The sequence below is a fragment of the Oncorhynchus gorbuscha genome, linkage group LG25 (assembly GCF_021184085.1).
Source record: "Oncorhynchus gorbuscha isolate QuinsamMale2020 ecotype Even-year linkage group LG25, OgorEven_v1.0, whole genome shotgun sequence".
In the NCBI taxonomy this organism is placed as follows: domain Eukaryota; kingdom Metazoa; phylum Chordata; class Actinopteri; order Salmoniformes; family Salmonidae; genus Oncorhynchus; species Oncorhynchus gorbuscha.
In genome coordinates this window covers 37,056,466-37,081,109 of record NC_060197.1, presented here as the reverse complement: position 1 = coordinate 37,081,109, position 24,644 = coordinate 37,056,466, and the positions used below count along the sequence as shown (strand labels likewise).

At 47.3% G+C, this 24,644-nt stretch overlaps 1 protein-coding gene across 2 annotated transcripts; it reads right to left on the bottom strand.

Moving 5' to 3' along the window:
* Positions 1-1,675: 1,675 nt before the first annotated feature.
* Positions 1,676-14,872, bottom strand: LOC124013677 (zinc finger and BTB domain-containing protein 38-like). Of its 2 annotated transcripts, XR_006834912.1 has the most exons (3): positions 14,572-14,872; positions 2,213-9,061; positions 1,676-2,056 (listed from the first exon to the last, which is right to left on the bottom strand). XR_006834912.1 is itself a non-coding variant. In XM_046328085.1 (2 exons), the coding sequence occupies exon 2, from the start codon at positions 9,043-9,045 to the stop codon at positions 3,316-3,318; it is 5,730 nt and encodes a 1,909-aa protein (XP_046184041.1). In that variant the 5' UTR covers positions 9,046-9,061; positions 14,572-14,872; the 3' UTR covers positions 2,082-3,315. The 2 variants fall into 2 exon arrangements, 1 of the variants encoding a protein (XP_046184041.1); XM_046328085.1 differs by lacking the exon at positions 1,676-2,056 and having other exon boundaries at positions 2,082-9,061.
* Positions 14,873-24,644: the final 9,772 nt, after the last annotated feature.

The window sequence follows — 24,644 nt, the reverse complement described above, 5'->3', positions numbered from 1 at the left end:
CACACACATACACACACACACACAGAGATACGCACACACACACACACACACACACGAGACGCACAAAAGGCTTGTAACCACACCCAAGTGGAGGCCGCAAGCCCCTGCGGTTGGTCACGCTGTGTTTTCGTCCTCCTGCCCGAAACGAACAGCGCAGCGGTGGCATCATACACACATACCCATTACACACTTCAAAGAGGTGGTGTAAAGTGTGTGTTTGTTTGGGGAGGAAGGGGGATAATTGGACAGCTCCCATACTGATTCTGAGAAATAAACGTGGCAGCTGCTCTTTTTGAGGGGGTTATACTCCGGAACAAATACAACCGAGACAAAACCAAGATTGAGAGCTGAGATAATGGGGAAAAGGACAGGATGTGGAAGGAAAAAGAAAGAAAGTTATGGGGAAGAGAAAGTGAGTGATTTTGGATACCTAGGAGGATATAAACTGTTAGGAAGCGAGTGTTGCTCATGCTTTAGTGGATACAGAACCCAAGTTTCTTGACGTTCCTAGGACTGTACAGTATATATGCATACCAGACTTCATAACGACTCTTTACACATGTTATTTTTCAAGTCAGAAAAACTGAAATCCATCTACCTTTAATGCATTTTGTACTTCAATAACCTCTTGACTAAAATTACATTCATATTTATAAGTGTACTCAAACCCCCTTTTGCTGAATCCACTTTTGTCTCGCTAGCTAAAAGGGGTAGTAAAAGTTAAACAAATCCAAAAATGTAGTGTAACACATAAATCACACAGAGAAAGACTCAGAACAGGAAAAAGTCCCACAGGATTCTGGGAAACTCAAAGCGGCACAGTGGATGCTGCTAAGCCCGGCCCTTCAACACCAGCTCTGTGGGAGACGATTACGTCACCTCTCGCTTCTCTACCCCAGAGCGCAGAAGGAGGGAGGGAGGAGAGGAGCTATTGGAACACAAAAAGCTGTCTGAGACAAGCAGACCTCAGTGTGGCGTGATCTTACTGCGTCTTCCGACTCCATTCGCCTTGTCCTTTTCTATCTCCTTTCAGTGGAGGGGGAGGGGTCTTTTTTGATTCGACATCAAGATGTAGGAAGCTCCGTTGAGGGTACTGGCCTAGGTGCGCCCTGGCCTCTGTGTTTCTCTTTTAATCTCTCTCTTAGGATCACAGAAATTGCCCTGCCCTGATTCCATCTCTATGTATTTCCTTGTGCACTCCCTCTCTTCAACACGGCCTAGCAAATGGAGTGGGTCTTTGGTGGACACCAGGGGGCATCAGGGGGAGGGAAAAGGCCACAAGAATAAAAAGGTTGACTGATTCTTGTTTTATTATTTTCAATCCTTGGAAGAAATGAGATGAGTACAAGGACAACTGGAAGTGTATGGTCTACACTAGCCTATGATTGTCACCCAGTGGCCAGCTACAGTACATGTGCATAACAGCTACAAGTGTCAAGTCTTCCCTCCCTTTTCTAGGAATGTTTTCCAGTTGTTATGCACAAGGTAAAAACTAACATGAACCTCGCAGCAGACCTGGGTCATCTGGCCACTCTATGGTCTTAGGTTAGTGACCTGGACTGAAAGTCATCTGGCCACTCTATGGTCTTAGGTTAGTGACCTGGACTGAAAGTCATCTGGCCACTCTATGGTCTTAGGTTAGTGACCTGGACTGAAAGTCATCTGGCCACTGGTCTTAGGTTAGTGACCTGGACTGAAAGTCATCTGGCCACTCTATGGTCTTAGGTTAGTGACCTGGACTGAAAGTCATCTGGCCACTCTATGGTCTTAGGTTAGTGACCTGGACTGAAAGTCATCTGGCCACTCTATGGTCTTAGGTTAGTGACCTGGACTGAAAGTCATCTGGCCACTCTATAGTCTTAGGTTAGTGACCTGGACTGAAAGTCATCTGGCCACTCTATGGTCTTAGGTTAGTGACCTGGACTGAAAGTCATCTGGCCACTCTATGGTCTTAGGTTAGTGACCTGGACTGAAAGTCATCTGGCCACTCTATAGTCTTAGGTTAGTGACCTGGACTGAAAGTCATCTGGCCACTCTATGGTCTTAGGTTAGTGACCTGGACTGAAAGTCATCTGGGTCCCTGGACTGAAAGTCATCTGGCCACTATGGTCTTAGGTTAGTGACCTGGACTGAAAGTCATCTGGCCACTATGGTCTTAGGTTAGTGACCTGGACTGAAAGTCATCTGGCCACTATGGTCTTAGGTTAGTGACCTGGACTGAAAGTCATCTGGCCACTCTATGGTCTTAGGTTAGTGACCCGGACTGGAAGTCATCTGGCCACAATGGTCTTAGGTTAGTGACCAGGACTGAAAGTCATCTGGCCACTATGGTCTTAGGTTAGTGACCCGGACTGAAAGTCATCTGGCCACTATGGTCTTAGGTTAGTGACCTGGACTGAAAGTCATCTGGCCACTATGGTTACTGGAGGTAACATAAGCTCACAAGATCGGTAATTGACAGATTCTACTCCAGGCAAATGGTTTGCTAGAGTTGCTGCTTTGTGAACAGGGAATAGAGGAATTCCTTCTAATGCTTCTATGCACTGACCTATAATGCCTAGTCCATCTAGTGTTAGAATGTTGCTAACACCTCAGAACCCCATGGAACGATCAGCACTCAGATGGCAGCCATACAGCCACTCACACACATCCACACACACATCCACGCCAAACAAGCAGAATCCCACCTCAGCGTTCACAAACAGAATTCCTACATACTGTGCATGTTACCTGTGCATATAAAGCTCTCACAGACACTTGGAGCACAAGTTTACTAAAGCAATCACACATATCACACACTCACACAGTGTAATTTAATGCTCCGACTCCCACCGCGTCGAATCATGGCCATTTTGGCTGATCCCTTCTGTCCCTAAAACAAGGCCTCCCCTGTATTTATTATGCAGCCACAGAATGGGAAGCGGACCGAAACAAATGATTCGCAAAACACACCCTGTTAGCTGTTGTTATTCTTATATTATAGATATTGTCGTAACAAGTTTGAGAGGACAATTAATCAAGCTCTAGAACTATTACTACTGAAAGACGTGAGAACAGAAACCAGAGCCAGAGGAAAGGAGAGGGGAATGAGGGATCTGTCTTTTTTCTCTCCTCCTCTTACTTCACTCCCCCACTTCCCATCATCCCTCCTCCTGATTCAACGCTTTGGCTCTGATCGCTACTTTACAAAAGAGAGGCAGGGGACTGTGCAAGTGTACACACTACAAAGGAGCCGATGGCACCCTTCCTTCTCCACTACGGGGACTGGTCGTCCGCTTTGAAATATTCCTCAGATGTCATTTCTATATACACCTTCTACAACTTTCCGTTACTGTTGTCCCGCTGTTTCTTGCTGCTGCCACCGCTGCTGTTGTAGAGGCTGGGGTTCCCCACTAGGTGGTGTGGCGCCATGCCAGCGTAGGGACCAGCTGCAGCAGCGTAGTTGAAGAGGGCAGGGAGGAAGGGCAACGGCTCCACCTTCTCCCCCCCGGGGGCCATCATGTTCAGAGCCATAGGCAGGGTGGCCAGGTTGTAGGGGTAGGCCAGCAGCTGCGGCCCGTAAAGCAGGTGGTAGGGGTCGGGGTAGAACGGCAGTTTGGCAAGATCCCCAGTAGGCACCATCTTCCCCAGCGGCCCGAAGGAGAGAGGCCCCGTCGGGTAGGACATGAGCAGGTTGTCCTCCTGCTTCTTGCCAGAGCGGTAGCCACCCTGGACGATGAGGGGCAGTGGGTAGTCCTGCATGGGGTATCCCCTGGCAGTGACCTCCCCTCTGTGAGGATCTCTCGATGGCGCTGGGGAGTGGTCCAGGGGCTCTTCCTCGGACGGTGGGGGGTCCCGGGGGAGCAGCAGGGCATGGGCAGAAGGGCGGTCGCTGCCACTGACCGACCCAGGGGGCAACTGAAACCTCTCGAGACCCTGTGTGCCACGCAGGGACTGGGCAACCTGTTGATTGGCCTGCATCAGCAGGTCCATAGCAGTGGGGAAGTGTCGGGGAAACTTGGAGGGCCGCCTCTGCAAGGGTGGGCTGTTAATAGCAGTTTGAATTGGTGTGTGTATCGGGGATGGTGCGGGACTAATCGGCTCCTCTTTGGGTACCAGGAGGGTCCCCTCCATGTCTCTGGGCTGCTCCTGTAGTGATGCTCCCCTTGACTGCTGAGCCCTCTCCATCTCCCTTTCTCTCTGCCTCTCCCTTCCCAGCTCTCTGTCCATCTCTCTCTCCCTCTGCTTCCTCCTTCCCAGCTCTCTGTCCATCTCCCTCTCCCGTTGCTTCCTCCTTTCTAGCTCTCTGTCCATATCCCTTTCCCTCTGCCTCCCCCTTTCCAACTCTCTCTCCATATCCTGTTCCCTTTCCAGCTCTCTCTTCATCTCCCTCTCCCATTCTCTCTGCCTTTCCCTCTCCACCTCCCTCTCCCTGGCTAGAATCGAGGACATGGTCAGGTCTTGTGCTTGGTTGGGACTGGGGCTCCTGGACAAGGGTGGGACCCTGAGATCTTGGGCGACTGGTGAGTTCTTAAAACCAGCATGATGGAGGAGGCCCATCCCACATCCCTCCCTCTGTCCTTTTCCCACAATATCACCCTCCAGCTTCACACCACAGACCCCTTGGAGGGGCACTGTTGTCATGGCAACGGACAGAGGAGCAGCAGTATGGCTGATTCTCATCTGCAAGGTCGGGGCCATATTTGGAGAAGTGACAGGTGCAGGGCTGGTCCTCCTGTGGTTCTGCCCCTCCAGACTCCTCTTCCTGGGGGTCCGGTAGTCCAGACATTCAGCTCCGCTGCTCATGACCAGCACACCCTGGAGGGCCGAGGAGCAGCAGAGGGAGGGAGATGGTGTCGGCCGGTCGGCTGTGGGGATCTCTGGAGGGGGCTGAATAATCTGAGGACTGGGCTCTCTGTCAGGAATGGGAGTTGTGAGTTCATTAAGTTCTTTGAGTTCAGGGCCGCTGCACAGTGTTGGAGTTTGGTGCTCTGCTTTCACCTCGCTAGGCTGGCTCGCGCACTGCAGCGGCCCTATGGCCTCGCTACTATGCTGTGTCTCTGGGATAGGGTAGCTGATAACGGGGACAGAGTGAACAATGGGAACATGGTCCCTCGTGGTGTCTACGTCTTTGCTAACAGTGCTAACTGTTGTCTCTGCTGCTGCTGCTGTTTTTAACTCTGTTTGCGTCTCCTCCTTTTCTCTCTCCGGGGAGCTGCTTAACTCGTGGCGCCTCACGTGGCGGTTTAGCGCTGAGGATGTCTTGCACACCTTATGGCACTGGGGACAGGTGTGTCTCGCCAATGACCTCCTGCTTAGGCAACTTGGACTTCCCTTCCCTAGTATAACCCTCTCTCTCGCCCTATCTACCTCTGTTAACTCCGTCTCTGTCTCCATGCCCTCATCTCGAGACTGACACCCAGCTCGGGATTGCACAGACGAGGGGTTGGGGGCTTTGGGGTGCTGGGCTCTCTGGTGGTCCTCTAGTTGGTCCCTGGAAGGGAAGGGGGCCCTACAGAGGAGGCACACAAACTCCAGCAGGTGGCTAAGCTCGTGTTTATCCCGTTTCCTGGAACTGGAGAACCAGCGACCACACGTATCGCACTCCGACGCACTTCCATCGGACCAGAGCCGACGTTTTGTGTCCATAGGGGGGACTGAGGTAGACAATGGGGGCTGGGGAGAGACCAGGGGAGGATCAGCAAGCTTAAGGTGTGCTTCCCCGATTTCGTCCTCCCCCTCTTTGTCCTTCTCTTTTGAAGGTATAGAGGAAGTACTGAACGATTCAGGTGCCTCTCCCTCCTCCTGCACCATGTGATCTTTCACCTCCCCCACTTCCTGCTCCACCTCATCCATCTTTCCATCCTCCTTCTCTTGGTCTTCCTTATTCACATGGTCCATGAGTCTCTCTGCCCTCCTCATTAGCCGGAGGGAGCGTTTGTAGTGGAGTTTGCGTTGCCAGTTCTTTGTTTTGTGGGCATGAGGGGCCTTCCTCTTGGGCTTGTATGAGTAGTAGGGCCTCCAGAGGTTGTCCTCATCATCCTCACTCTGCCCCTGCTTGCGCACCTCCTGGCGGAAGTAGTACTCTCTGACTTTGCCCGTGGCTTTTGGGCTTTTCTTCCGGCTGTCCCCCTCTCCATTTTCCCTCTCCCCATCTCCTCCTCTCTCCCCCTCAGCTTCGACACTAGAGCTGCGATGGGAGCGGTGTTTGTGGTGGTGGTGGTGGGAGTGGCGAGGTTCCTTGGAGTCATGTGGGGAGGAGTCCATCCTTTTGGCTCTGGAAGAAGGGGGGCTCCTGTCCCTCTTGAGGTCCGTCTCGGAGATGCTGCGTTTGACCATGGCCTCCTCGCCTATCCGCACCGTGATCTGGCACAGCGGCCCGGCCCCTTTGCCCTCTGACCCTGTGGACAACTGTTTGGCTGAGGAGCTGTCACTCTTGCTGTGCCCCTTGCGGGACTTATGATGGGACCTAACTGTTTCTGACCTCCTCTCCCCCTGCTCTGTGGCATCTGAACTATCCACTAATTTAGCTCTCTTCCTATGGCTCTCCGTACTTTCCCTGTGAATTTTAACAGGCTTTGCACTGACCTTGGGGAGTGTCTGGCTGTTGCAAGCTTCAGGGGAGGGACTGCTCAGGGGGCCTTTCCCGGCCCCAGAGGTGACCTGGTTGCTATGGACAATGACGGATGGCGCCGCTGTGCCATGCACTATGACGGAGGGCTTGGAGTGGCCGTATGTGATGACAGAAGACAAACCCAACTCTGGGCTACCGCTGACCTTTGGAGTTTTGACTTTGTTACGAACGGATGCTTTGGAGCTGCTGCCACAGCTATCTACCTGCTCTGACTCTGTCTCTCTGTCAGCTACTCTCCCTAAGGCCATACCTGTTAGGGAGGGGGGCAGTGTGGGGATCTCTCCCTGCTCTAGGCCCACTGAGAGGGGGAAGCCAGCAGGGAACTCGTCAGGGTCAGACTTCACACCCTTGGGTAGAGAGCAACTGATGAGGCTGTGAAGGTCCAGGGAGCCGGGCAGGCTGCAGTCCAGGGGCTGAGGCAAGGGGACGGCAGAGGGGTCAGACGGGGGCAGCAGCAGGCTGTTGGCCAGGGAGTCACTGTAGGTCTTGTAGGGTCTCTTCTGGGAACGCATAGGAAGCAGGCGGTAGAACTTGAGGGCGTTGACCTTCTGCTTGTAACCGCCGTTGACTGTCTTTTCGCTGGAGATGAGGCCCGGGCTGATGCCGTGGAAAGCCTTCTGGTGGGTCTTCAGGTTGTAGTACGTTGCAAAAGCCTCCCAGCAGAAGATGCACTGGTAGCGTCGCTCGCCCGTGTGCCACACCTCGTGCTTGGTGCGGTACTCGGCCAAGGCGAACACCTTGTCACAGAAGTGGCAGGGATACTTGCGGCGCCACGAGTGCACGTTGGAGTGACGCTTGAGGCTGGACAGGGTCATGTAGGAGCGCTCGCACACCGAGCAGAAGTAGATGACATGGCCGTCCACCACCTTGACGAAGTGGTCCTCGTCCCCCACCAGCTCTGACACGTCGCCTTCATGCCGAACCAGGAGACCTCGCCCTTTTTTCCCTTTCCCAGGCTTCATATCCTCTTCACTTGCCCCCACAATCTGTCCTCCCTCCACCCTAACCTCCCCTTCCTCCAGGGGCTCCTCTTTGGCCAGGATGGGGAGAAGAGGGATGCTAGATGGGAGGGCCGGGTTCAGAGCGTGCGTGCAGGAGGCCTCATGGGACTGCAGTCTCTTGTTGTGGATGAAGGCTTTGCCACAGTGCTGGCAGCTGAGGGCCCGGCCGCCACGGTGCAGCCGCATGTGGGCCGTGAGAGACAAGGCGGAGCTGAAGAGGCGGTGGCACACCCCACATATCAGCTCTGGCTCGGGGCCATCTGGGGGGGTGGAGGAGGAGTGAGGAGGAAGAGTGAAAGACTCAGAGGGGTGAGGAAGAGGAGGAGAAAGGTGGAGGTTGGGTGGACGTAGGTTTGTTCCAACTTGGGGGCTGCCCACCCTCCCTCCTTTTTTCCCTGTTTTCTCCTTTCTGTCTGTGCCCCGCCCCCCCTGGCCCCGATAGGCCACGGTGCTCAGGTTGAACAGGATCTGTGCAGTCTTTGAGGGTGAGGCCGTGCCATTGGTCAGTCTGTGACCCTCCCCTGGGTAACCACCTAAAGGCCCATTGGAAGACCTGGGGGGGAACCTGTGGAACTGGGAGTCCAGACCGGCTTTGAAAAGAGGTGGGGGGGATTTGATGTCCTTTTTGACCAGTGCGGTAAGATCCATAGGAGAGGAAGACGAGGAAGGGGAAGAGGAGGCGGAGGAAGAGGACGGGGAGCTGTCCCGCTGGGGGGGGTTAAAGGGCCGCCGTTTGTCTGTGGTGGTGGCATCCAGTTTCCACGCTGACACCTCGTTGGACGCCTTGGAGACTGAGGAGGAGTGTCGGCGGCGGGGGTAGGATGTGGCTGAGGAGGGGTGGTGGTTGTGAACGGTGAGGGCGGCGGGCAGGGCGGCACTGAGGGGGAAGCTGAGGGTGATCTTAGCGTTCTCGGGGCCGTCTGCCTCATCATTCATCAGCCCCTCCATCATGGCCTCCCCTCCTCGGCACTGCCGGCTTTTTCCCTTCATCTGCCCTGGTTCCGCCTCCTCTTCTTCCTCAACCAGATTGGTCAAGATGGGCACCCTAAGGCTGAGGCCCGCCTCCGACAAATGCCTGGTCCCCTTGGAGCCCTTGCGGGCAACACGGGAGGAGTAGATGAAGTCAAGCAGGTTGGACAGCACACAGGACTGGAGGTTAGGCAGGTCCAGCTCAGCCCCCTGGATGAGCCTGGAAGAGGGGGTAGACGGCGGGTGGTGGCTGCCTAATACAGGAGTCGTAGGCGGTGGGGAAGACGTCGACAGCAGCAGCTGGCGGAAGTACTGGCAGCAGGCGGCCAACTTAGCGTCGCTGGTGGCGATGAGGTTGACGTCACAGAAGAGGGTGGGCCCGGCGGGCAGGCGCTGCTCGTTCAGGCGTAGCAAGAAGAGACCTGCGTGGAGGGGGTCCAACACCTCCAGCCAGGACACCATGACCAGTCCCCAAAACCTGAGAAACGACAAGAAGAGATGAGTGTTACAGCTAGAATGGATCCCTGCATGCGAGTTTTGTAAGTGGCTGTGGATAAGCACTACATTTGAATGTATTATACAAGAAAGAAAATACTGATTCCTATCCAAACAAAGATTCCTTCATGATGCTAAGGAAACAATGCTAAGGAAACGATGCTAAGGAAACGATGCAAAGGAAACGATGCTAAGGAAACAATGCTAAGGAAACAATGCTAAGGAAACAATGCTAAGGAAACAATGCTAAGGAAATGATGCTAAGGAAACAATGCTAAGGAAACAATGCTAAGGAAACAATGCTAAGGAAACGATGCTAAGGAAATGATGCTAAGGAAATGCTTAAGTCGCTTAAGAGCGCAACAAACGTCAGCTGATATTAAAATCCAAAAAGGAATGGCGAGAGCAGGGAAAGAGAGAAGAAGAAGGAATATGTGGTAATGCTGGTTTAGATTTCAGCACACAGAGACTGGAAAGAAATTCCAGGGATCCATCTTGGCTGTGTCACAACATTCACGTCACCTAATTGGAAGGCGTTCAGATTTAATCAAGATTTAATCAAGATTCCCTTGGAATAGAGTGTCGACTTGCATCCCATAGCCCTGTGGACTTAAAACAAATAGGTCCCGTTTAACAGACATGGTGGGGGGGAAAGGGGAGTGATTCTCATCACAGCCTGCTGGCCCATTCCTGGTAGTGGTCAGAATCTGCCGGCCATGACTCTAACCATTATTTGTGAAGGCAGAGGGAGAGAGAGAGGGAGGGAAGGAAAGTGGAAGCCAGGGAGAGAGGCAGGGAGGCAGGGTAGGGGAGGATAGTGGAGGAGGGGTGTTTTTCCGCCCGCTGCATCCGGTTCTGTCGCAGTTAAGCTCGAGAGGACGAGCAAAGATCGCCGGGGCGCTTCCCATTTCCATTCTAATTCTAGCAGCGATTGCGGCAGATCCACTCGCCTGCTATCTATTCATACACGCCAGCTCGCAGATTCGCCTGCAATAGGCAATTTTATTGTAATTACTTATTTAGCACAGGCCGTTCTGTGGGGTCTGCAGATTGGGGAGATGGATGTTGAGGCCTTAATGATGCGACAAAAATAAAAATCCACAGTCATGTTTTTCTGCTTGTGTTTTCAAGCAGCAAGGCAGAAAGGCCTCTGTAAAATTCCACAGGCAGCCCTGAACAGGCAGAAACTAGGTCAGCACTGTTATTGCAGAGGGAAGAGGGAGAGAGAGTGAGGGAGAGAAAGGAAGAGAGAGGGCCAAGCTGGAAACAGGAACACACATACACACAGCACAGGCCGACAGAAAGGCAGATAGCGCACAGACAGACAGACACAAACACATCCCCATTGGCAGAAATGCACGCAGTCATATATACAGGCACGGCAAGCACCCACAGCCACAAAAACAAACTACTGATGCCATGGGTGTAAAACTATAAGTAAAACAATGGGGAGAAGCAGGGGCGCAATCCGCAACAGACAGAGAGTCTGTAGAGGTGGAATGAACTGAATTACAGAACAGAATAAGAGGAGCTTTGAAGAAAGAGGATATAAAGGGGGAAAGGGACACGCCACCCATACACTGAAATGATACACAACGAAATACACAGTAAAGTCGCACAACTACGCTGCTAATCCCACTTGCTCTGTATTTCCCTGGATATACAGGCAAACACAGTGACTATTTTGGCAACCTACCTCTATAGCCCTATTCGCACAGGACTAGTACTACTATACAATGTCGGTTATGTAATGGTTACTCCAGCACAAAACGGACGGAATTCGTTTTCCCAAACTGCCCCTGTATTTAAAAAAAATATTATTCATTCAAATGGACCGTTATGACAGAAGCCTGGAGGCTCTTCTTGTCGTAAAGATATTTCAAATGTCTAGGGATGGCCTAATGTTGACCTAATGACCTTCAGGTCAAAGACAGTCAGCTTAACAATCCATATCAATGACAACCATGAACTAACCTACGCAGACATTTAACTACCTGACGGATTTGCCAATTTATCAATTCATTGGCACAATATCGTCCACTTCATCTTTAAAAAAAAAGAGAAGTACGGCACTAGGAAAGTTGATATGTGACAAAACAGTTTGTTCATCTGTAGGCTACGGGCATAGCACTTTGTTTTACGCATCAATTTGGTCCCGTGTTCTTCCCCAACCTGGGTACAGCACCTGCTTAACTCTTTTAATATCCCTCAAAACACGGAGATGACGATTCACACGGGACTATCAGAGGACCTGGGAGTTCAGCCAAAAAAACAGGGTTTTTTCAGGGCTGGAATAATAACTACATGCCAAGTAAACATGACTGACATGGCAGATTCAGACGGGACTAAAATGACAAATGTGGTGGGTTGTGCTCATGCCCAGTAAACCATATCCTGTCCGCACATGGCTTAACTTCCTGCATACTGGACACAGAGACATAAAAGTTCATGTGACTCTGGGGAAGTAGATAAAAGGCCTCATTGCCAAAATCCTGAAGTCTCCCTTTAAAGTAGATGTGTCTTCTTGAAAAATATGTGGATATGTTTACTGTGCAGTCTGCTCTGACAACACACTGTCACTTGGTATTAGTCCCGTGTGGCTCAGTTGGTAGCGCATTGAGCTTGCAAAACCAGAGCTGTGGGTTCGATTCCCATGAGGGACCAGTACGAAAAATGTCTGCACTCACTACAGCAAGTTGCTCCGGATAAGAGTGTCTGCTAAACGACAAACAAATGTCATTTAGACGCCAGCTACTCGTAGGCGGACACACCGTGAGACGGCGTGAGGGCAAAAAAAATGTCACGATTTCATATGGTGTTTACGCCGCAAATGGGAAAATGCGTCTGCCGCCCTCTCTCTCTTCATCTCGCTGTGACGCACACAACTGACTCTCCACAAACAGGCCCTGAACGACGGTCTGGCCAAGCGTGACGGGGAGCTTTACACACACACAATCACGCACCACACACAGTCACGCGCATGCATACACCCCCTCCCCCCTCGCACGCAAGCAAGCATCTGACCCTCAGTGTGCCAAGGACCCAGCCTCGCCCCCCACAAAATACAGTGCCCTTCTGAAGCACAGAAGTTCCGCACAAACAAACATGTCCGCTGAAGGATTGTACATCCATTTTCACCCACGGTGCTGAAAAGAGAAAAAAAAAAACACACAAAAACAGAACAGCAAGTGCAAGTACGGTTTGTGTGGCACAAATGACGGACTAAGCTACGTAGATGAACACAAGGCAGAATCACAACGTCAGCAAGAGGAAAAACATCAACGCTACACCCGGGTCACAGTGACCATGCCACTATTAAAAGTACCTAGAGTCCTAATCAGTTAGTATGCAATGGCTCTGATCCCATCTCCTTTATATGTACAGCCCAGCCATAGACTAGTGACTGCAAGAGCCTGGTGGGTGGGTTTCAGCCAGCACGCGGGGGGAAATGTGGGGGGCCGGTTTGAGTGTGTGTGTGGGGAGGGGGGGGGGGTTTACTCGTTCCGCACTGTGAGCGAGTGGAGTGGGATTGTGGAAATAGGAAGGTGTCGGTTGGGTTCTCCCCAGTGTGGAACGGCCAGCAAGGGGGGCACCAGTTGGGTCGTGAAAAGGGGGCTGTCGTTGGAGACAGAGAGAGGGAGAGACACTGAACTCTCCATAACCCCCCCGGCCCAGAAAACATGGAGGAGCCAGCCAGATGGGCAGAGGGAGGAGGAGGAGAAGAGCAGGGGAGGAAGGGATGATGGTATGGGTCGGGGAGTGGTGGGTGGAGAGAGGAGGGTGGAGAGAGGAGGGTTGGAAGGGTAGATAGTGTAACTTCAAACACATCTCTTCCTGGTCCAGATTTCATGGTTTCCTTGTCTTTCAGATCCTGCTCAGCGTGTCAACATGGCCCCCCCCTCCCCCTCAGTGTAATCTGTGGTATCGCTACAATTTGGCATGCCACTCCACGCACCAGCGAGCCTGCTCCATGTTAAAACGCCACACTCCATGGTCCGTTAGCTCTCAACCCGGCACATAATTATCATCATTCTGACCCCTGTAATAGAGAATGGAAACAACACCCACTGACCTTTTTGGGGTAATTTTCCCCAAAACCATTAAAAATTTTGCACACAGTCCCTCTGAAGACACAGTGCAGGTCAGTTAGGTTTGTGCAGCGTAAAACAATACAACTTTATTGTCCACAGTTACAGCGAACAACGGAAATGTGTCTTCTGCTCTCCTCATTTCTCAACCGTACGACTAGAGCGCATCACCCAGCAAAGGGACAAATCCTGACTTTATAGATGCATACATAACTCAAACCTCTGGTCAAATCATACTTCTGCAGAAGTCATTCATATCAACGAGAGATTTATGCGTAACATTGCACGCTGAAATCTCCATTTCCGAACTGGACAACTGGAATGGCTTAAGTGGAAATTGTATGCAAAACCAACATTGCCAGGGTATTCAAGTCTTCCATTGGATGCCATTGACATAATCTAGCCAGTATACAAACAACAAGTCAAACAGAAAACTGTTGGCTGGAAATTCATCAACTGCCACTGGCGCTAAGCAACGAGGCTCCCTATAACTCCTGACCTCTGACCCCTAAAGCCCTGTGGCATTGTAGGTCATATTTCCCATACAGTGAAGGCAGAGGCTTGGTGGCCATGGTGACCAGGAATGTGGAAATATTTGGCAGAGGGACTGTTGTTTTGGAAAAAGAAAGCAGGGTTGGTTAGGGAAACAACAATGGGTCTGTGACGTTAAAATGCCCTCCAAGGCTTAGCAAGAACCTCCTTCCGCTTCCAAAATAACAACCTGGCACTAGAAGGATATTTTGATGACACACCAAAGAACAGACAGGAGAGGCGAGAATAATTTAACCTCGGCGCTAAATTCGCTATCAGGGACGTGTATGTGCAAGTTTTTCACCAACTCCTTGTGTCATTTTGGGAGTTAAGTCGGCTGACCAGTCACAGTGAGAAAAGGTTGCTCACACAGAGCCCATGTCATGCTCACGTCTACCGCCTTGCTCTGATACACATTAGCTAGACCCCCCAATCTGGAGTGTTTCATGCAGATGCGAAAGACGCAGAGATTTTTTAAGTTTCATCACAATCTCTGAACGAGTCATCGCTCCTGAAAAAGAACTGCGTGGTACGCCAGCGAGACCGAGGAGGAGGAGGGAGACAAGGCCTCTTATTGGCCCCCCACACACACACACACACACACACACACACACACACACACACACACACACACACACACACACACACACACACACACACACACACACACACACACACACACACACACACACACACACACACACACACAGACACACACCAACCCTTACACACACTTAAAACAAATATTACATTTCTCCTGACATACAAAACAACCAGGCAATGGCGTGACTGAGAAAAACAAGCAGACGAAAAAAGAGAGAAACATATCAGCCTCCCTTTCACTGCTAGGCAAGCACACAACAAGACAACGTACCTCGGAAAACCTCCTGCTGCATCTCTGCTGCGATGTGTTCTCCCTCCTCTCTCTCTTGCTCGCTCTATCCGCTCTCTCCCTCGGTCTGTGTGAGCGTGCGTCTGCGTGAGTGTGTGTGTGTGAGAGAGTGCAGGCAAGGAGAGACGGCGCACACACAGGCAGCAGTGTGTAAAGACAGAGGGCAGGAGCGACTCTCACACTCTGTCTCTCTCGGTCTCTCTCACTCGCTCTCTCTCTCGCTCGCTCCCCCTCGCTCTCTCTCCCCCTCACTCTCTCTCTCTCACTTGCTCCACTCTCTCTCACTTGCTCCACTCTCTCTCACTTGCTCCACTCTCTCTCACTTGCTCCACTCTCTATCACCTGATCCAATCTCTCTCACTTGCTCCACTCTCTTTCTCTCACTTCAGTTGTGCACATGATTGTCAGTATTTTTGCCTTTTTTTCCAGCAAGTGAATTCCCCCCCACACCCCGAATCCAATCCTCTTTTTATTTGGAAGTGTTGTTCTCCAACCACACACACAGACACACTACTTTATATACACAAAGCCCGGCAAGATAGGGAGGGCGAGAGAGAGAGAGAGAGAGAGAGAGAGAGAGAGAGAGAGAGAGAGAGAGAGAGAGAGAGAGAGAGAGAGAGAGAGAGAGAGAGAGAGAGAGAGAGAGAGAGAGAGAAAGGCAGAGGACGCCATTTAAGCAGTTTGTTACGAGCACTGCCAGTCCCCAAAATGGCTGAAAACAAACAGGAGCAATGCCAACAACAAAAAAATCCTGGGCACTAGGATAGAGAGAGAGAGAGAGAGAGAGAGAGAGAGAGAGAGAGAGAGAGAGAGAGAGAGAGAGAGAGAGAGAGAGAGAGAGAGGAGAAGAGAGAGAGAGGAGAAAGAGAGAGACTACAGACAATAGTTGGATGGCCGATGGAAGTGAAGTTGCCGGAAAGAGGGAAGCAGAGATCAAAGAGAGTTCGAGAGAGTGAGGGAGAGAGAGGGAGAGAGAGAGGGGGATGGGGGAGAGAGAGGGGGGGGGAGAGAACGGCAGGGACACACTGTCTTTGTTTTTATTGCCTCTGTTTAAAGGGTTCAAGTTTATGGGGAGCGAGCGATGGAGAAGAAGTCAGGTGTGTGTTTGGGGTTCACTGCATGATTGAGTGACCCTAAATACAACTCCACCCTGCTCTGCTGTATGATCGATTGTTTGACTGACAGTCAACAGACATCTGCGTGGCCTTGCTGTGTTACTTTATGTCAAAATGATAACATCTTCCCTTGCCGTTGTCAGAATGTCTTTGAAACAAATGGAAGAAAACAAAGCGGGGGGGAACTACCTCAACTTGTCCAACAACAAACTCATTTCCGTTGAAATAAGTTTTGCTACGGTGTGCATTAGTGAATACACCCTTGGTTTGGGAACTATTCAAAAACGGTGTGAATCTTATGCTGGGGGGGGGAGAAAGAGGGGTAGTGAGGGAGAGAGAGAGCTATATTGCATGCTCCAATTTTTGGAAAAGTATGATTATTTTATACTAATATAATTGCTCAGAGAATGAGATTTTCTTTAACAAGTCATTTTTGTTAAATTATTGGCAACCCTGCTTTCAGTACTCCAGGACCTTACCCATGTGAGGATAATGACACAGCCTTTTTCTAAAATTAAAACCACAGGTTTTCAATGGGGTTCAAGTCTGGAGGCTGATGGTGGTAAATTAACCATTTCTTTGTGGATTATGGGTTATTGTCTTGCTGGAAGATTCACTTGTGGCCAAGTTTCAGCCTTCCTGGCAGAGGCAACCAGGTTTTTGGCTAAAATATCCTGGTACTTGGTAAACTTCATGATGCCATTGACCTTAAAGAGATTCTCTGGTTCTTTTGTATACTTTTTAGCCAGTAGTTCTGAAGGTAAAGCTCACGAGCCAAAAGTAGCCTCAGAAAATTGCGCATTAGGTCACATACAGTGATCTCCAAAAGTATTGTGACTGTGACCATTTTTGTTATTGTTTTGGCTCTGTACTCCAGCACTTGGAATTTGAAATGATACAATGACTACGAGGTTAAAGTGCAGACTGTCCGCTTTAATTTGAGGACATTTTAAATCGACATTGGGTGAACCGTTTGGAAATTACAGCAGTTTGTGTACATAGTCCCCCCATTTTAGGGGGGGGGACAAATTCACTTGTGTATTAAAGTAGTCAAACATTTGGTATTTGGTCCCATATTCCTAGTACACATTGATTACATCACGCTTGTGACGCTGCAAACTTGTTGGATACATTTGCTGTTTGTTTTGGTTTAGTTCTTCAGATGATTTTGTGCCCAAAATAAATTAATGGTAAATTATTATAGATTGTGTAATTTTAGAGTCACTTATTGTAAATAATGTTTCTAAAAACTTTGACATTGATGTGGATGCTACCATGATTACGGATAGTCCTGAATGAATGTGGATGCTAACATGATTACGGATAGTCCTGAATGAATGTGGATGCTAACATGATTACGGATAGTCCTGAATGAATGTGGATGCTGATTACGGATAGTCCTGAATGAATGATTACGGATAGTCCTGAATGAATGTGGATGCTAACATGATTACGGATAGTCCTGAATGAATGTGGATGCTAACATTACGAATGAATGTGGATGCTAACATGATAGTCCTGAATGAATGTGGATGCTAACATGATTACGGATAGTTCTGAATGAATGTGGATGCTAACATGATTACGGATAGTTCTGAATGAATGTGGATGCTAACATGATTATGCTAACATGATTACGATAGTTCTGAATGAATGTGGATGCTAACATGATTACGGATAGTTCTGAATGAATGTGGATGCTAACATGATTACGGATAGTCCTGAATGAATGTGGATGAATGAATGTGGATGCTAACATGATTACGGATAGTCCTGAATGAATGTGGATGCTAACATGATTACGGATAGTCCTGAATGAATGTTCTGAATGAATGAATGAATGATGCTAACATGATTACATAGTCCTGAATGAATGTGGATGCTAACATGATTACGGATAGTCCTGAATGAATGTGGATGCTAACATGATTACGGATAGTCCTGAATGAATGTGGATTACGGATAGTCCTGAATGAATGTGATTACATGATTACGATAGTCCTGAATGAATGTGGATGCTAACATGATTACGGATAGTCCTGAATGAATGTGGATGCTAACATGATTACGGATAGTCCTGAATGAATGTGGATGCTAACATGATTACGGATAGTCCTGAATGAATGTGGATGCTGACATGATTACGTATAGTCCTGAATGAATGTGGATGCTGACATGATTACGGATAGTCCTGAACGAATGTGGATGCTGATGATTACGGATGCCTAACAATGATGCTAACATGATTACGGATAGTCCTGAATGAATGTGGATGCTAACATGATTACGGATAGTCCTGAACGAATGTGGATGCTAACATGATTACGGATAGTCCTGAATGAATCGTGAATAATGAGGAGTGAGAAAGTTCGACACACAAATATCATACCCTCAAGACATGCTAACCTCTCACCATTGCAATAAGAGGGGAGGTTAGAATTTTTTGGGGGGGGGTATGATATTTGTGCCTCTGTAACTTTCTCAATCACCATTATTCATGCCTCTCTGAATTATTAACAGACTTCATGTCTGTGACAGAGACACGCCTATGTAGTGAATTGTGCCAAGGCCTATCACATTTGTCACTGTCTGAAGAGTCACAGTGACAGTTCAAAGAGGCAAGCGTTATTTTAAAGGCTGTATACATTATATAGGTGTGTCGGGGGTTACTGGAGGGTTTATTAATTGCATCCGGGTCGCGTGTGCAATCCGGCAGTGTCCATGTTTATTTTTTTTATGGCAACTTTGTGTGCAGTACACATGTTAGACTAAAGGCTTCCACAGACAACATGTTTGGATAATGTGCTATTTTACGTTTTGCTAATCTGATACTGTGAATGTTGTGTATTTTGTGGAATTGCATTAGTGGTGACACTGGTTTACTCATCTAATATGTATATACTGTATTCTACACTATTTATTGCATCTTAGCCTATGCCGCTCTGATATTGCTCATCCATATATTTATATATTCTTATTCCATGCCTTACTTATATTTGTGTGTATTAGGTAGTTGTTGTGGAATTGTTAGATATTACTTGTTAGATAATGCTGCACTGTCGGAACTAGAAGCACAAGCATTTTGCTACGCTCACAATAACATCTGCTACTCATGTGTAAGTGACCAATACAATTTGATTTGGGGGAAATGTAATTTCCCAGGTCTTGTCATTTTATTTTTTCAGGAAATGTGAAGAGTGTTCCCGGGACAGTCCCGAGTTCCCAATTACCCATGTGATTCCCTAATGCACATACACTATATGTACAAAGGTAAGGGACACGCCTTCAAATTAGTGTATTTGGATATTTCAGCCACACCTGTTGCTGACAGGTGCATAAAAATCAAGCACACGCCCATGCAATCTCCATAGACAATCATTGGAAGTAGAATGGCCTTACTGAAAAGCTCAGTGACTTTCAATGTGGCATCATCATAGAACAGCATGCCACCTTTCCAACAAGTCAGCTTCTCAAATTTCTGCCCTGCAAGAGCTGCCCCGGTTAACTTTAAGTGCTGTTACTGTAAAGTGAACACGTCAAGAAGCATCATTGACTTAATTGTGAAGTGGTAGGCCACAAAAGCTCACAGAATGGGACTGCCAAGTGCTGAAACGTGTAGAGCGTAAAAATCTTCTGTTCTCGGGTTGCAACACTCACTTCCGAGCTCCAAACTACCTCTGGAAGCAAAATTAGTACAAGAACTGTTCGTCAGGAGCTTAATGAAATAGGTTTCCATGGCCGAGCAGCAGCACACAAGCCTAAGATAACCAAGCAAAATGCCAAGTCGGCTGGAGCAGTGTAAAGCTTGCCGTCACTGGACTCTGGAGCAGTGGAATCACGTTCTCTGGAGTGATGAATCACGCTTCAACATCTAGCAGTACGACGGATGAATCTGGGTTTGGCAGATGCCAGGAGAACGCTTCCTGTCCGAATGCATAGTGGCAACTGTAAAGTTAGGAGGAGGAATAATGGTCTGAGGCTGTTTTTCATGGTTTGTGCTAGGCCCCTTAGCTCCAGTGACGATTAATCTTAATGCTTCAGCATTACAAAGACATTCTAGACAACAGTTTGGGGAAGGCCATTTCCTGTTTCAGCATGACAATACCCCTGTGCACAAAACGAGGTCAATACAGAAATGGTTTGTCGAGATCGGCTTGGAAGAACTTGACTGGCATGCACAGAGACCTGACCTCAACCCCATCGAACACCTTTGGGATGAATTGGAACGCCGACTGCGAGCCAGGTCTAATCGCCCAACATCAGTGCCCGACCTCACTAATGCTCTTGTGGCTGAATGGAAGCAAGTCCTCGCAGCATTGTTACAACATCTTGTGGAAAACCTTCCCAGAGGAGTGGAGGCTGTTATAGCAGCAAAGGGGGGGCCAACTATATTAATGCCCATGATTTTGGAATGAGATGTACGACTTGCAGTAGTCCACATACTTTTGGTAATGTCGTGTATGTGTACATCAATGCTCTCTCTCTTGCACTGCTGTGTGTCACTCAACTGGCAAGTAAAATAAAGGTTAAATAAATAAAAAATTAAAAAGAGGTCGAAGCTCATTGGCTAGGACTCGCAGCATATCTTCCAGGAAAACAGTCGCTTTCAAAATAAGGTTTTTGTTGCTAATTGTGGTAAAACAGTAATTCTGCTCATAGATATTGCATGTATGAACTACACATTGATACATCCAGCCTAAAGCTGGAGGTTAAAAAAATACTTAGTAGTCGCCAAAGTTCAGGAGCATGTCTTTAACAAGGGTCCCAGGACTAGTGGAAGCAAAATAGCCCCATAACATCAAAGGTGCACCACCATGTTTTACCGTTGGTATGAGGTATTTTTCTGCATATGCTTCTGTTTTTTTCCGACACCACTGGTGTGCGTGGCTAAAGAGCTATACTTTCACGTCATCTGACCATAGCACAGTCTGAGAGGTATACTACGAAGCAAGCTACATCTACTCAGGGTTTTCTAAAGCTAGACAGCTTCAGTTTGCTTCGCATTCCAGCTCCGGCTTCATCCGATGGTGGATATTGTTCGTCCGCCTGCCGCTAACTCTAGCAGGCTTGTAACTGCGCGTGGACGATTCAGTGTCACATTTTCATTTGTGCCCCAAATCAAAATGAAAGAAAAGTTATCTTCCAAATTCAGGAGGCTATGGTGTGAAATTAACTTTAAGAAGTGCAGTCTTTATTGTATTACTTTGGTGTGCTTATCGATGCAGAAGCAACGTTTTCCCACTCTTAACGATAAAATTATTGTATTAAGTCATACAAAAGTTTTACTCTGCATGTAGTTTAAACTGTCGTTACTAAATGTGTATTTTGATAGGTATAAAAATGTAAACACAAAATACATTTGATGAATAAACAATGTAATCCGTTGTCTTCCCCAAAATGTTTATCCAAGCACTAATCAAAATCCACAAAGAAATAGTTTAATTGACCACAAAAATAAAAATTTTGCAATGGTCATCTCAGTCTCCAGACTTGAAGAGAGCAGACGATGGATATCAGGGATCTGGAATGATTCTGTATGGAGGAATGGTCCATCCCTCCCAACGTGTTCTCCAATCTCACAAAACATTTGAGTGAAAGGCTCAGTGACGTTCTCTTCACAAGGGGAGTGTGCAGGAGTATTGAAAACGGGTGCCAATAACTTGAGCCCTATGTTTCAGTTTTTTTTATTTATATTACTTAAACAAAATCTCTTTCTCTGAGTAATTGTATTAGTATAAAATAATATAACTTCTCAATTGTATTAGTCTAAAATAATATAACTTCTCAATTGTATTAGTCTAAAATAATATAACTTCTCAATTGTATTAGTATAAAATAATATAACTTCTCAATTGTATTAGTATAAAATAATATAACTTCTCAATTGTATTAGTATAAAATAATATAACTTCTCAATTGTATTAGTCTAAAATAAATAACTAAATATAAAAATAATATAACTTCTCAATTGTATTAGTATAAAATAATATAACTTCTCAATTGTATTAGTCTAAAATAATATAACTTCTCAATTGTATTGTGTACAGCTCAGTATTTGTATTATTTCTTATATACGTTATTTTTTTGCTCATGTTTTTTTTTTTTACCTATATTTTACTAGGCAAGTCAGTTAAGAACAAATTCTTATTTTCAACGACGGCCTAGGAACAGTGGGTTAACTGCCTGTTCAAGGGCAGAACGACAGATTTTGTACCTTGTCAGCTCGGGGATTTGAACTTGCAACCTTTCGGTTACTATTCCAATGCTCTAACCACTAGGCTACCCTGCCGCCCCGTTTATCAGGGGTGCCAATAATTATGGATCTGACTGTATACCAGCACACTTGTCTCCATGGGAACGGTGCTGGGATTGGGTGATGCTGCTGTAACCTCTCCAGCTCTTCAAGGAACTTTGTTGCTTTTCTCTCCCCTCCAATACACTCTTTCACCAATGGAGAGAGAGAGAGAGAGAGAGAGAGAGAGAGAGAGAGAGAGAGAGAGAGAGAGAGAGAGAGAGAGAGAGACGGTGGGTTACAGAGTATGAGTGTGCTTGTGACAGTGTGTGCGTTTTTCACATAAAGTGGTGAGTGTGTGTGATTTGGGGGTTGGGTAATTGCGGCTGTTGGCGGTAATTATAGTGAGGGGTGTGCACACATGCTCACGTTACTGGAGTGTGGCTGACCAGTCCCATGAGTGTTTTTCCCCTGTCTTGTTGCAGTGGCGGCCGGCCACAAACTCTGTATTCAGAGGGAGGCCCGTCGTCCAGCCGTCCCTATTCATGCCCGTTTGCCCAAACATTATCATGGCTTTTCATGCTGTGCTACAAAGCGACACACACATCTGAATACACAGAGATGGAAGCGCCGAGACAGCCATCTTGCTGGAAAACCCGAGCCATTATGGAGTGATACTTTCGGTCGAAGAGTTTAGAATGAGTTTCATTGTAAAACCATTCACCATTCATATCGTTTTAAAAAGTCATGCCCAACTACACAAAGGCAGTCTTGAAGTAAGTGTGTTGAAAACAGTACAAGAAAAAATACCTTTTGGCTGTTTTGCTGGGAAATCTATATGGAGTGTGCGACTATTTATTTATTTTAATAGTTTACAATCTATAAACACAACATGAATATATTTTCTCGAAATGCATCATGGTTATTGTCAGGTTTGACAGAACGACTGAAAAATAGGGACCTGAAAAGCATTCAATAATTTCAACAGTGCAATTGATTTCAACAGTGAGTGGACATCATACATCCAACAGCACTTGACTTTGTATTCAATAGAATCCGGTCTCTACAGTATCTTTCATGAGTCCTGCTTGAAACCGCCAGTACTGTGGTTGATACTGATACAGAGACGGCAACTACTGCATTTCGATGTATTTGACTAGCAGCTTTGAATTCATGGCGGAAGCCTAGAGAAAAACTAGAACCAAAACTACCCCTAAAGAGACAAATCTGCTGAAGTGGGAAGTCCAGAGAAGTTTACCTCAGGTTAAAAGGTCAGGGGTCATCTTAAATGGGAACAGGAAGTGAGTCACCCCACGAAGGGGTTAGGTTGGCGAACATTCACTCTGTCCAGCAGACATTTTTTTAAATTAGAAAATAAATTACACATATATACTTACATGGGCAACACATGCACACCCACAAACATACAGAATTGCATGCAAGCAAATTTGCAAAAACACACACATATATTGGAACTCTTCAACAAACACACAAATACATACTCTTGCATAAATGCACATGATTTACAGCGCACATCGTGTCTGCCAAATGATTACCTGCATCAATTTGGCAAATGCTCCAAACCAGCAACGTGATCAAACATGCAGCATGTCACAGCGGATTAGGGTGGCATGCCTTCTGTCTGCGCAACCACAGCTAGTGTGGAGTCACACAACGTGCGCCTTGTGAAGACGGGAAATTCAAACTGGGCGGCGGTGACTAGTGGATAGTGATTTAGTTTAAGACAGGGGTGAATAGTGGATAGTGATTTAGTTTAAGACAGGGGTGAATAGTGGATAGTGATTTAGTTTAAGACAGGGGTGAATAGTGGATAGTGATTTAGTTTAAGACAGGGGTGACTAGTGGATAGTGATTTAGTTTAAGACAGGGGTGAATAGTGGATAGTGATTTAGTTTAAGACAGGGGTGAATAGTGGATAGTGATTTAGTTTAAGACAGGGGTGACTAGTGGATAGTGATTTAGTTTAAGACAGGGGTGACTAGTGGATAGTGATTTAGTTTAAGACAGGGGTGACTAGTGGATAGTGATTTAGTTTAAGACAGGGGTGAATAGTGGATAGTGATTTAGTTTAATACAGAGGTGACTAGTGGATAGTGATTTAGTTTAAGACAGGGGTGACTAGTGGATAGTGATTTAGTTTAAGACAGGGGTGAATAGTGGATAGTAATTTAGTTTAGTTTAATACAGAGGTGACTAGTGGATAGTGATTTAGTTTAAGACAGGGGTGAATAGTGGATAGTAATTTAGTTTAGTTTAATACAGAGGTGACTAGTGGATAGTGATTTAGTTTAAGACAGGGGTGAATAGTGGAGAGTAATTTAGTTTAGTTTAATACAGAGGTGACTAGTGGATAGTGATTTAGTTTAAGACAGAGGTGACTAGTGGATAGTGATTTAGTTTAAGACAGGGGTGACTAGTGGATAGTGATTTAGTTTAAGACAGGGGTGACTAGTGGATAGTGATTTAGTTTAAGACAGGGGTGACTAGTGGATAGTGATTTAGTTTAAGACAGGGGTGACTAGTGGATAGTGATTTAGTTTAAGACAGGGGTGACTAGTGGATAGTGATTTAGTTTAAGACAGGGGTGACTAGTGGATAGTGATTTAGTTTAAGACAGGGGTGACTAGTGGATAGTGATTTAGTTTAAGACAGGGGTGACTAGTGGATAGTGATTTAGTTTAAGACAG

Excerpts from the sequence above, each read along its gene's own strand:
- LOC124013677 (XM_046328085.1), bottom strand. The coding sequence starts at position 9,045 with ATGGTGTCCTGGCTGGAGGTGTTGGACCCCCTCCACGCAGGTCTCTTC.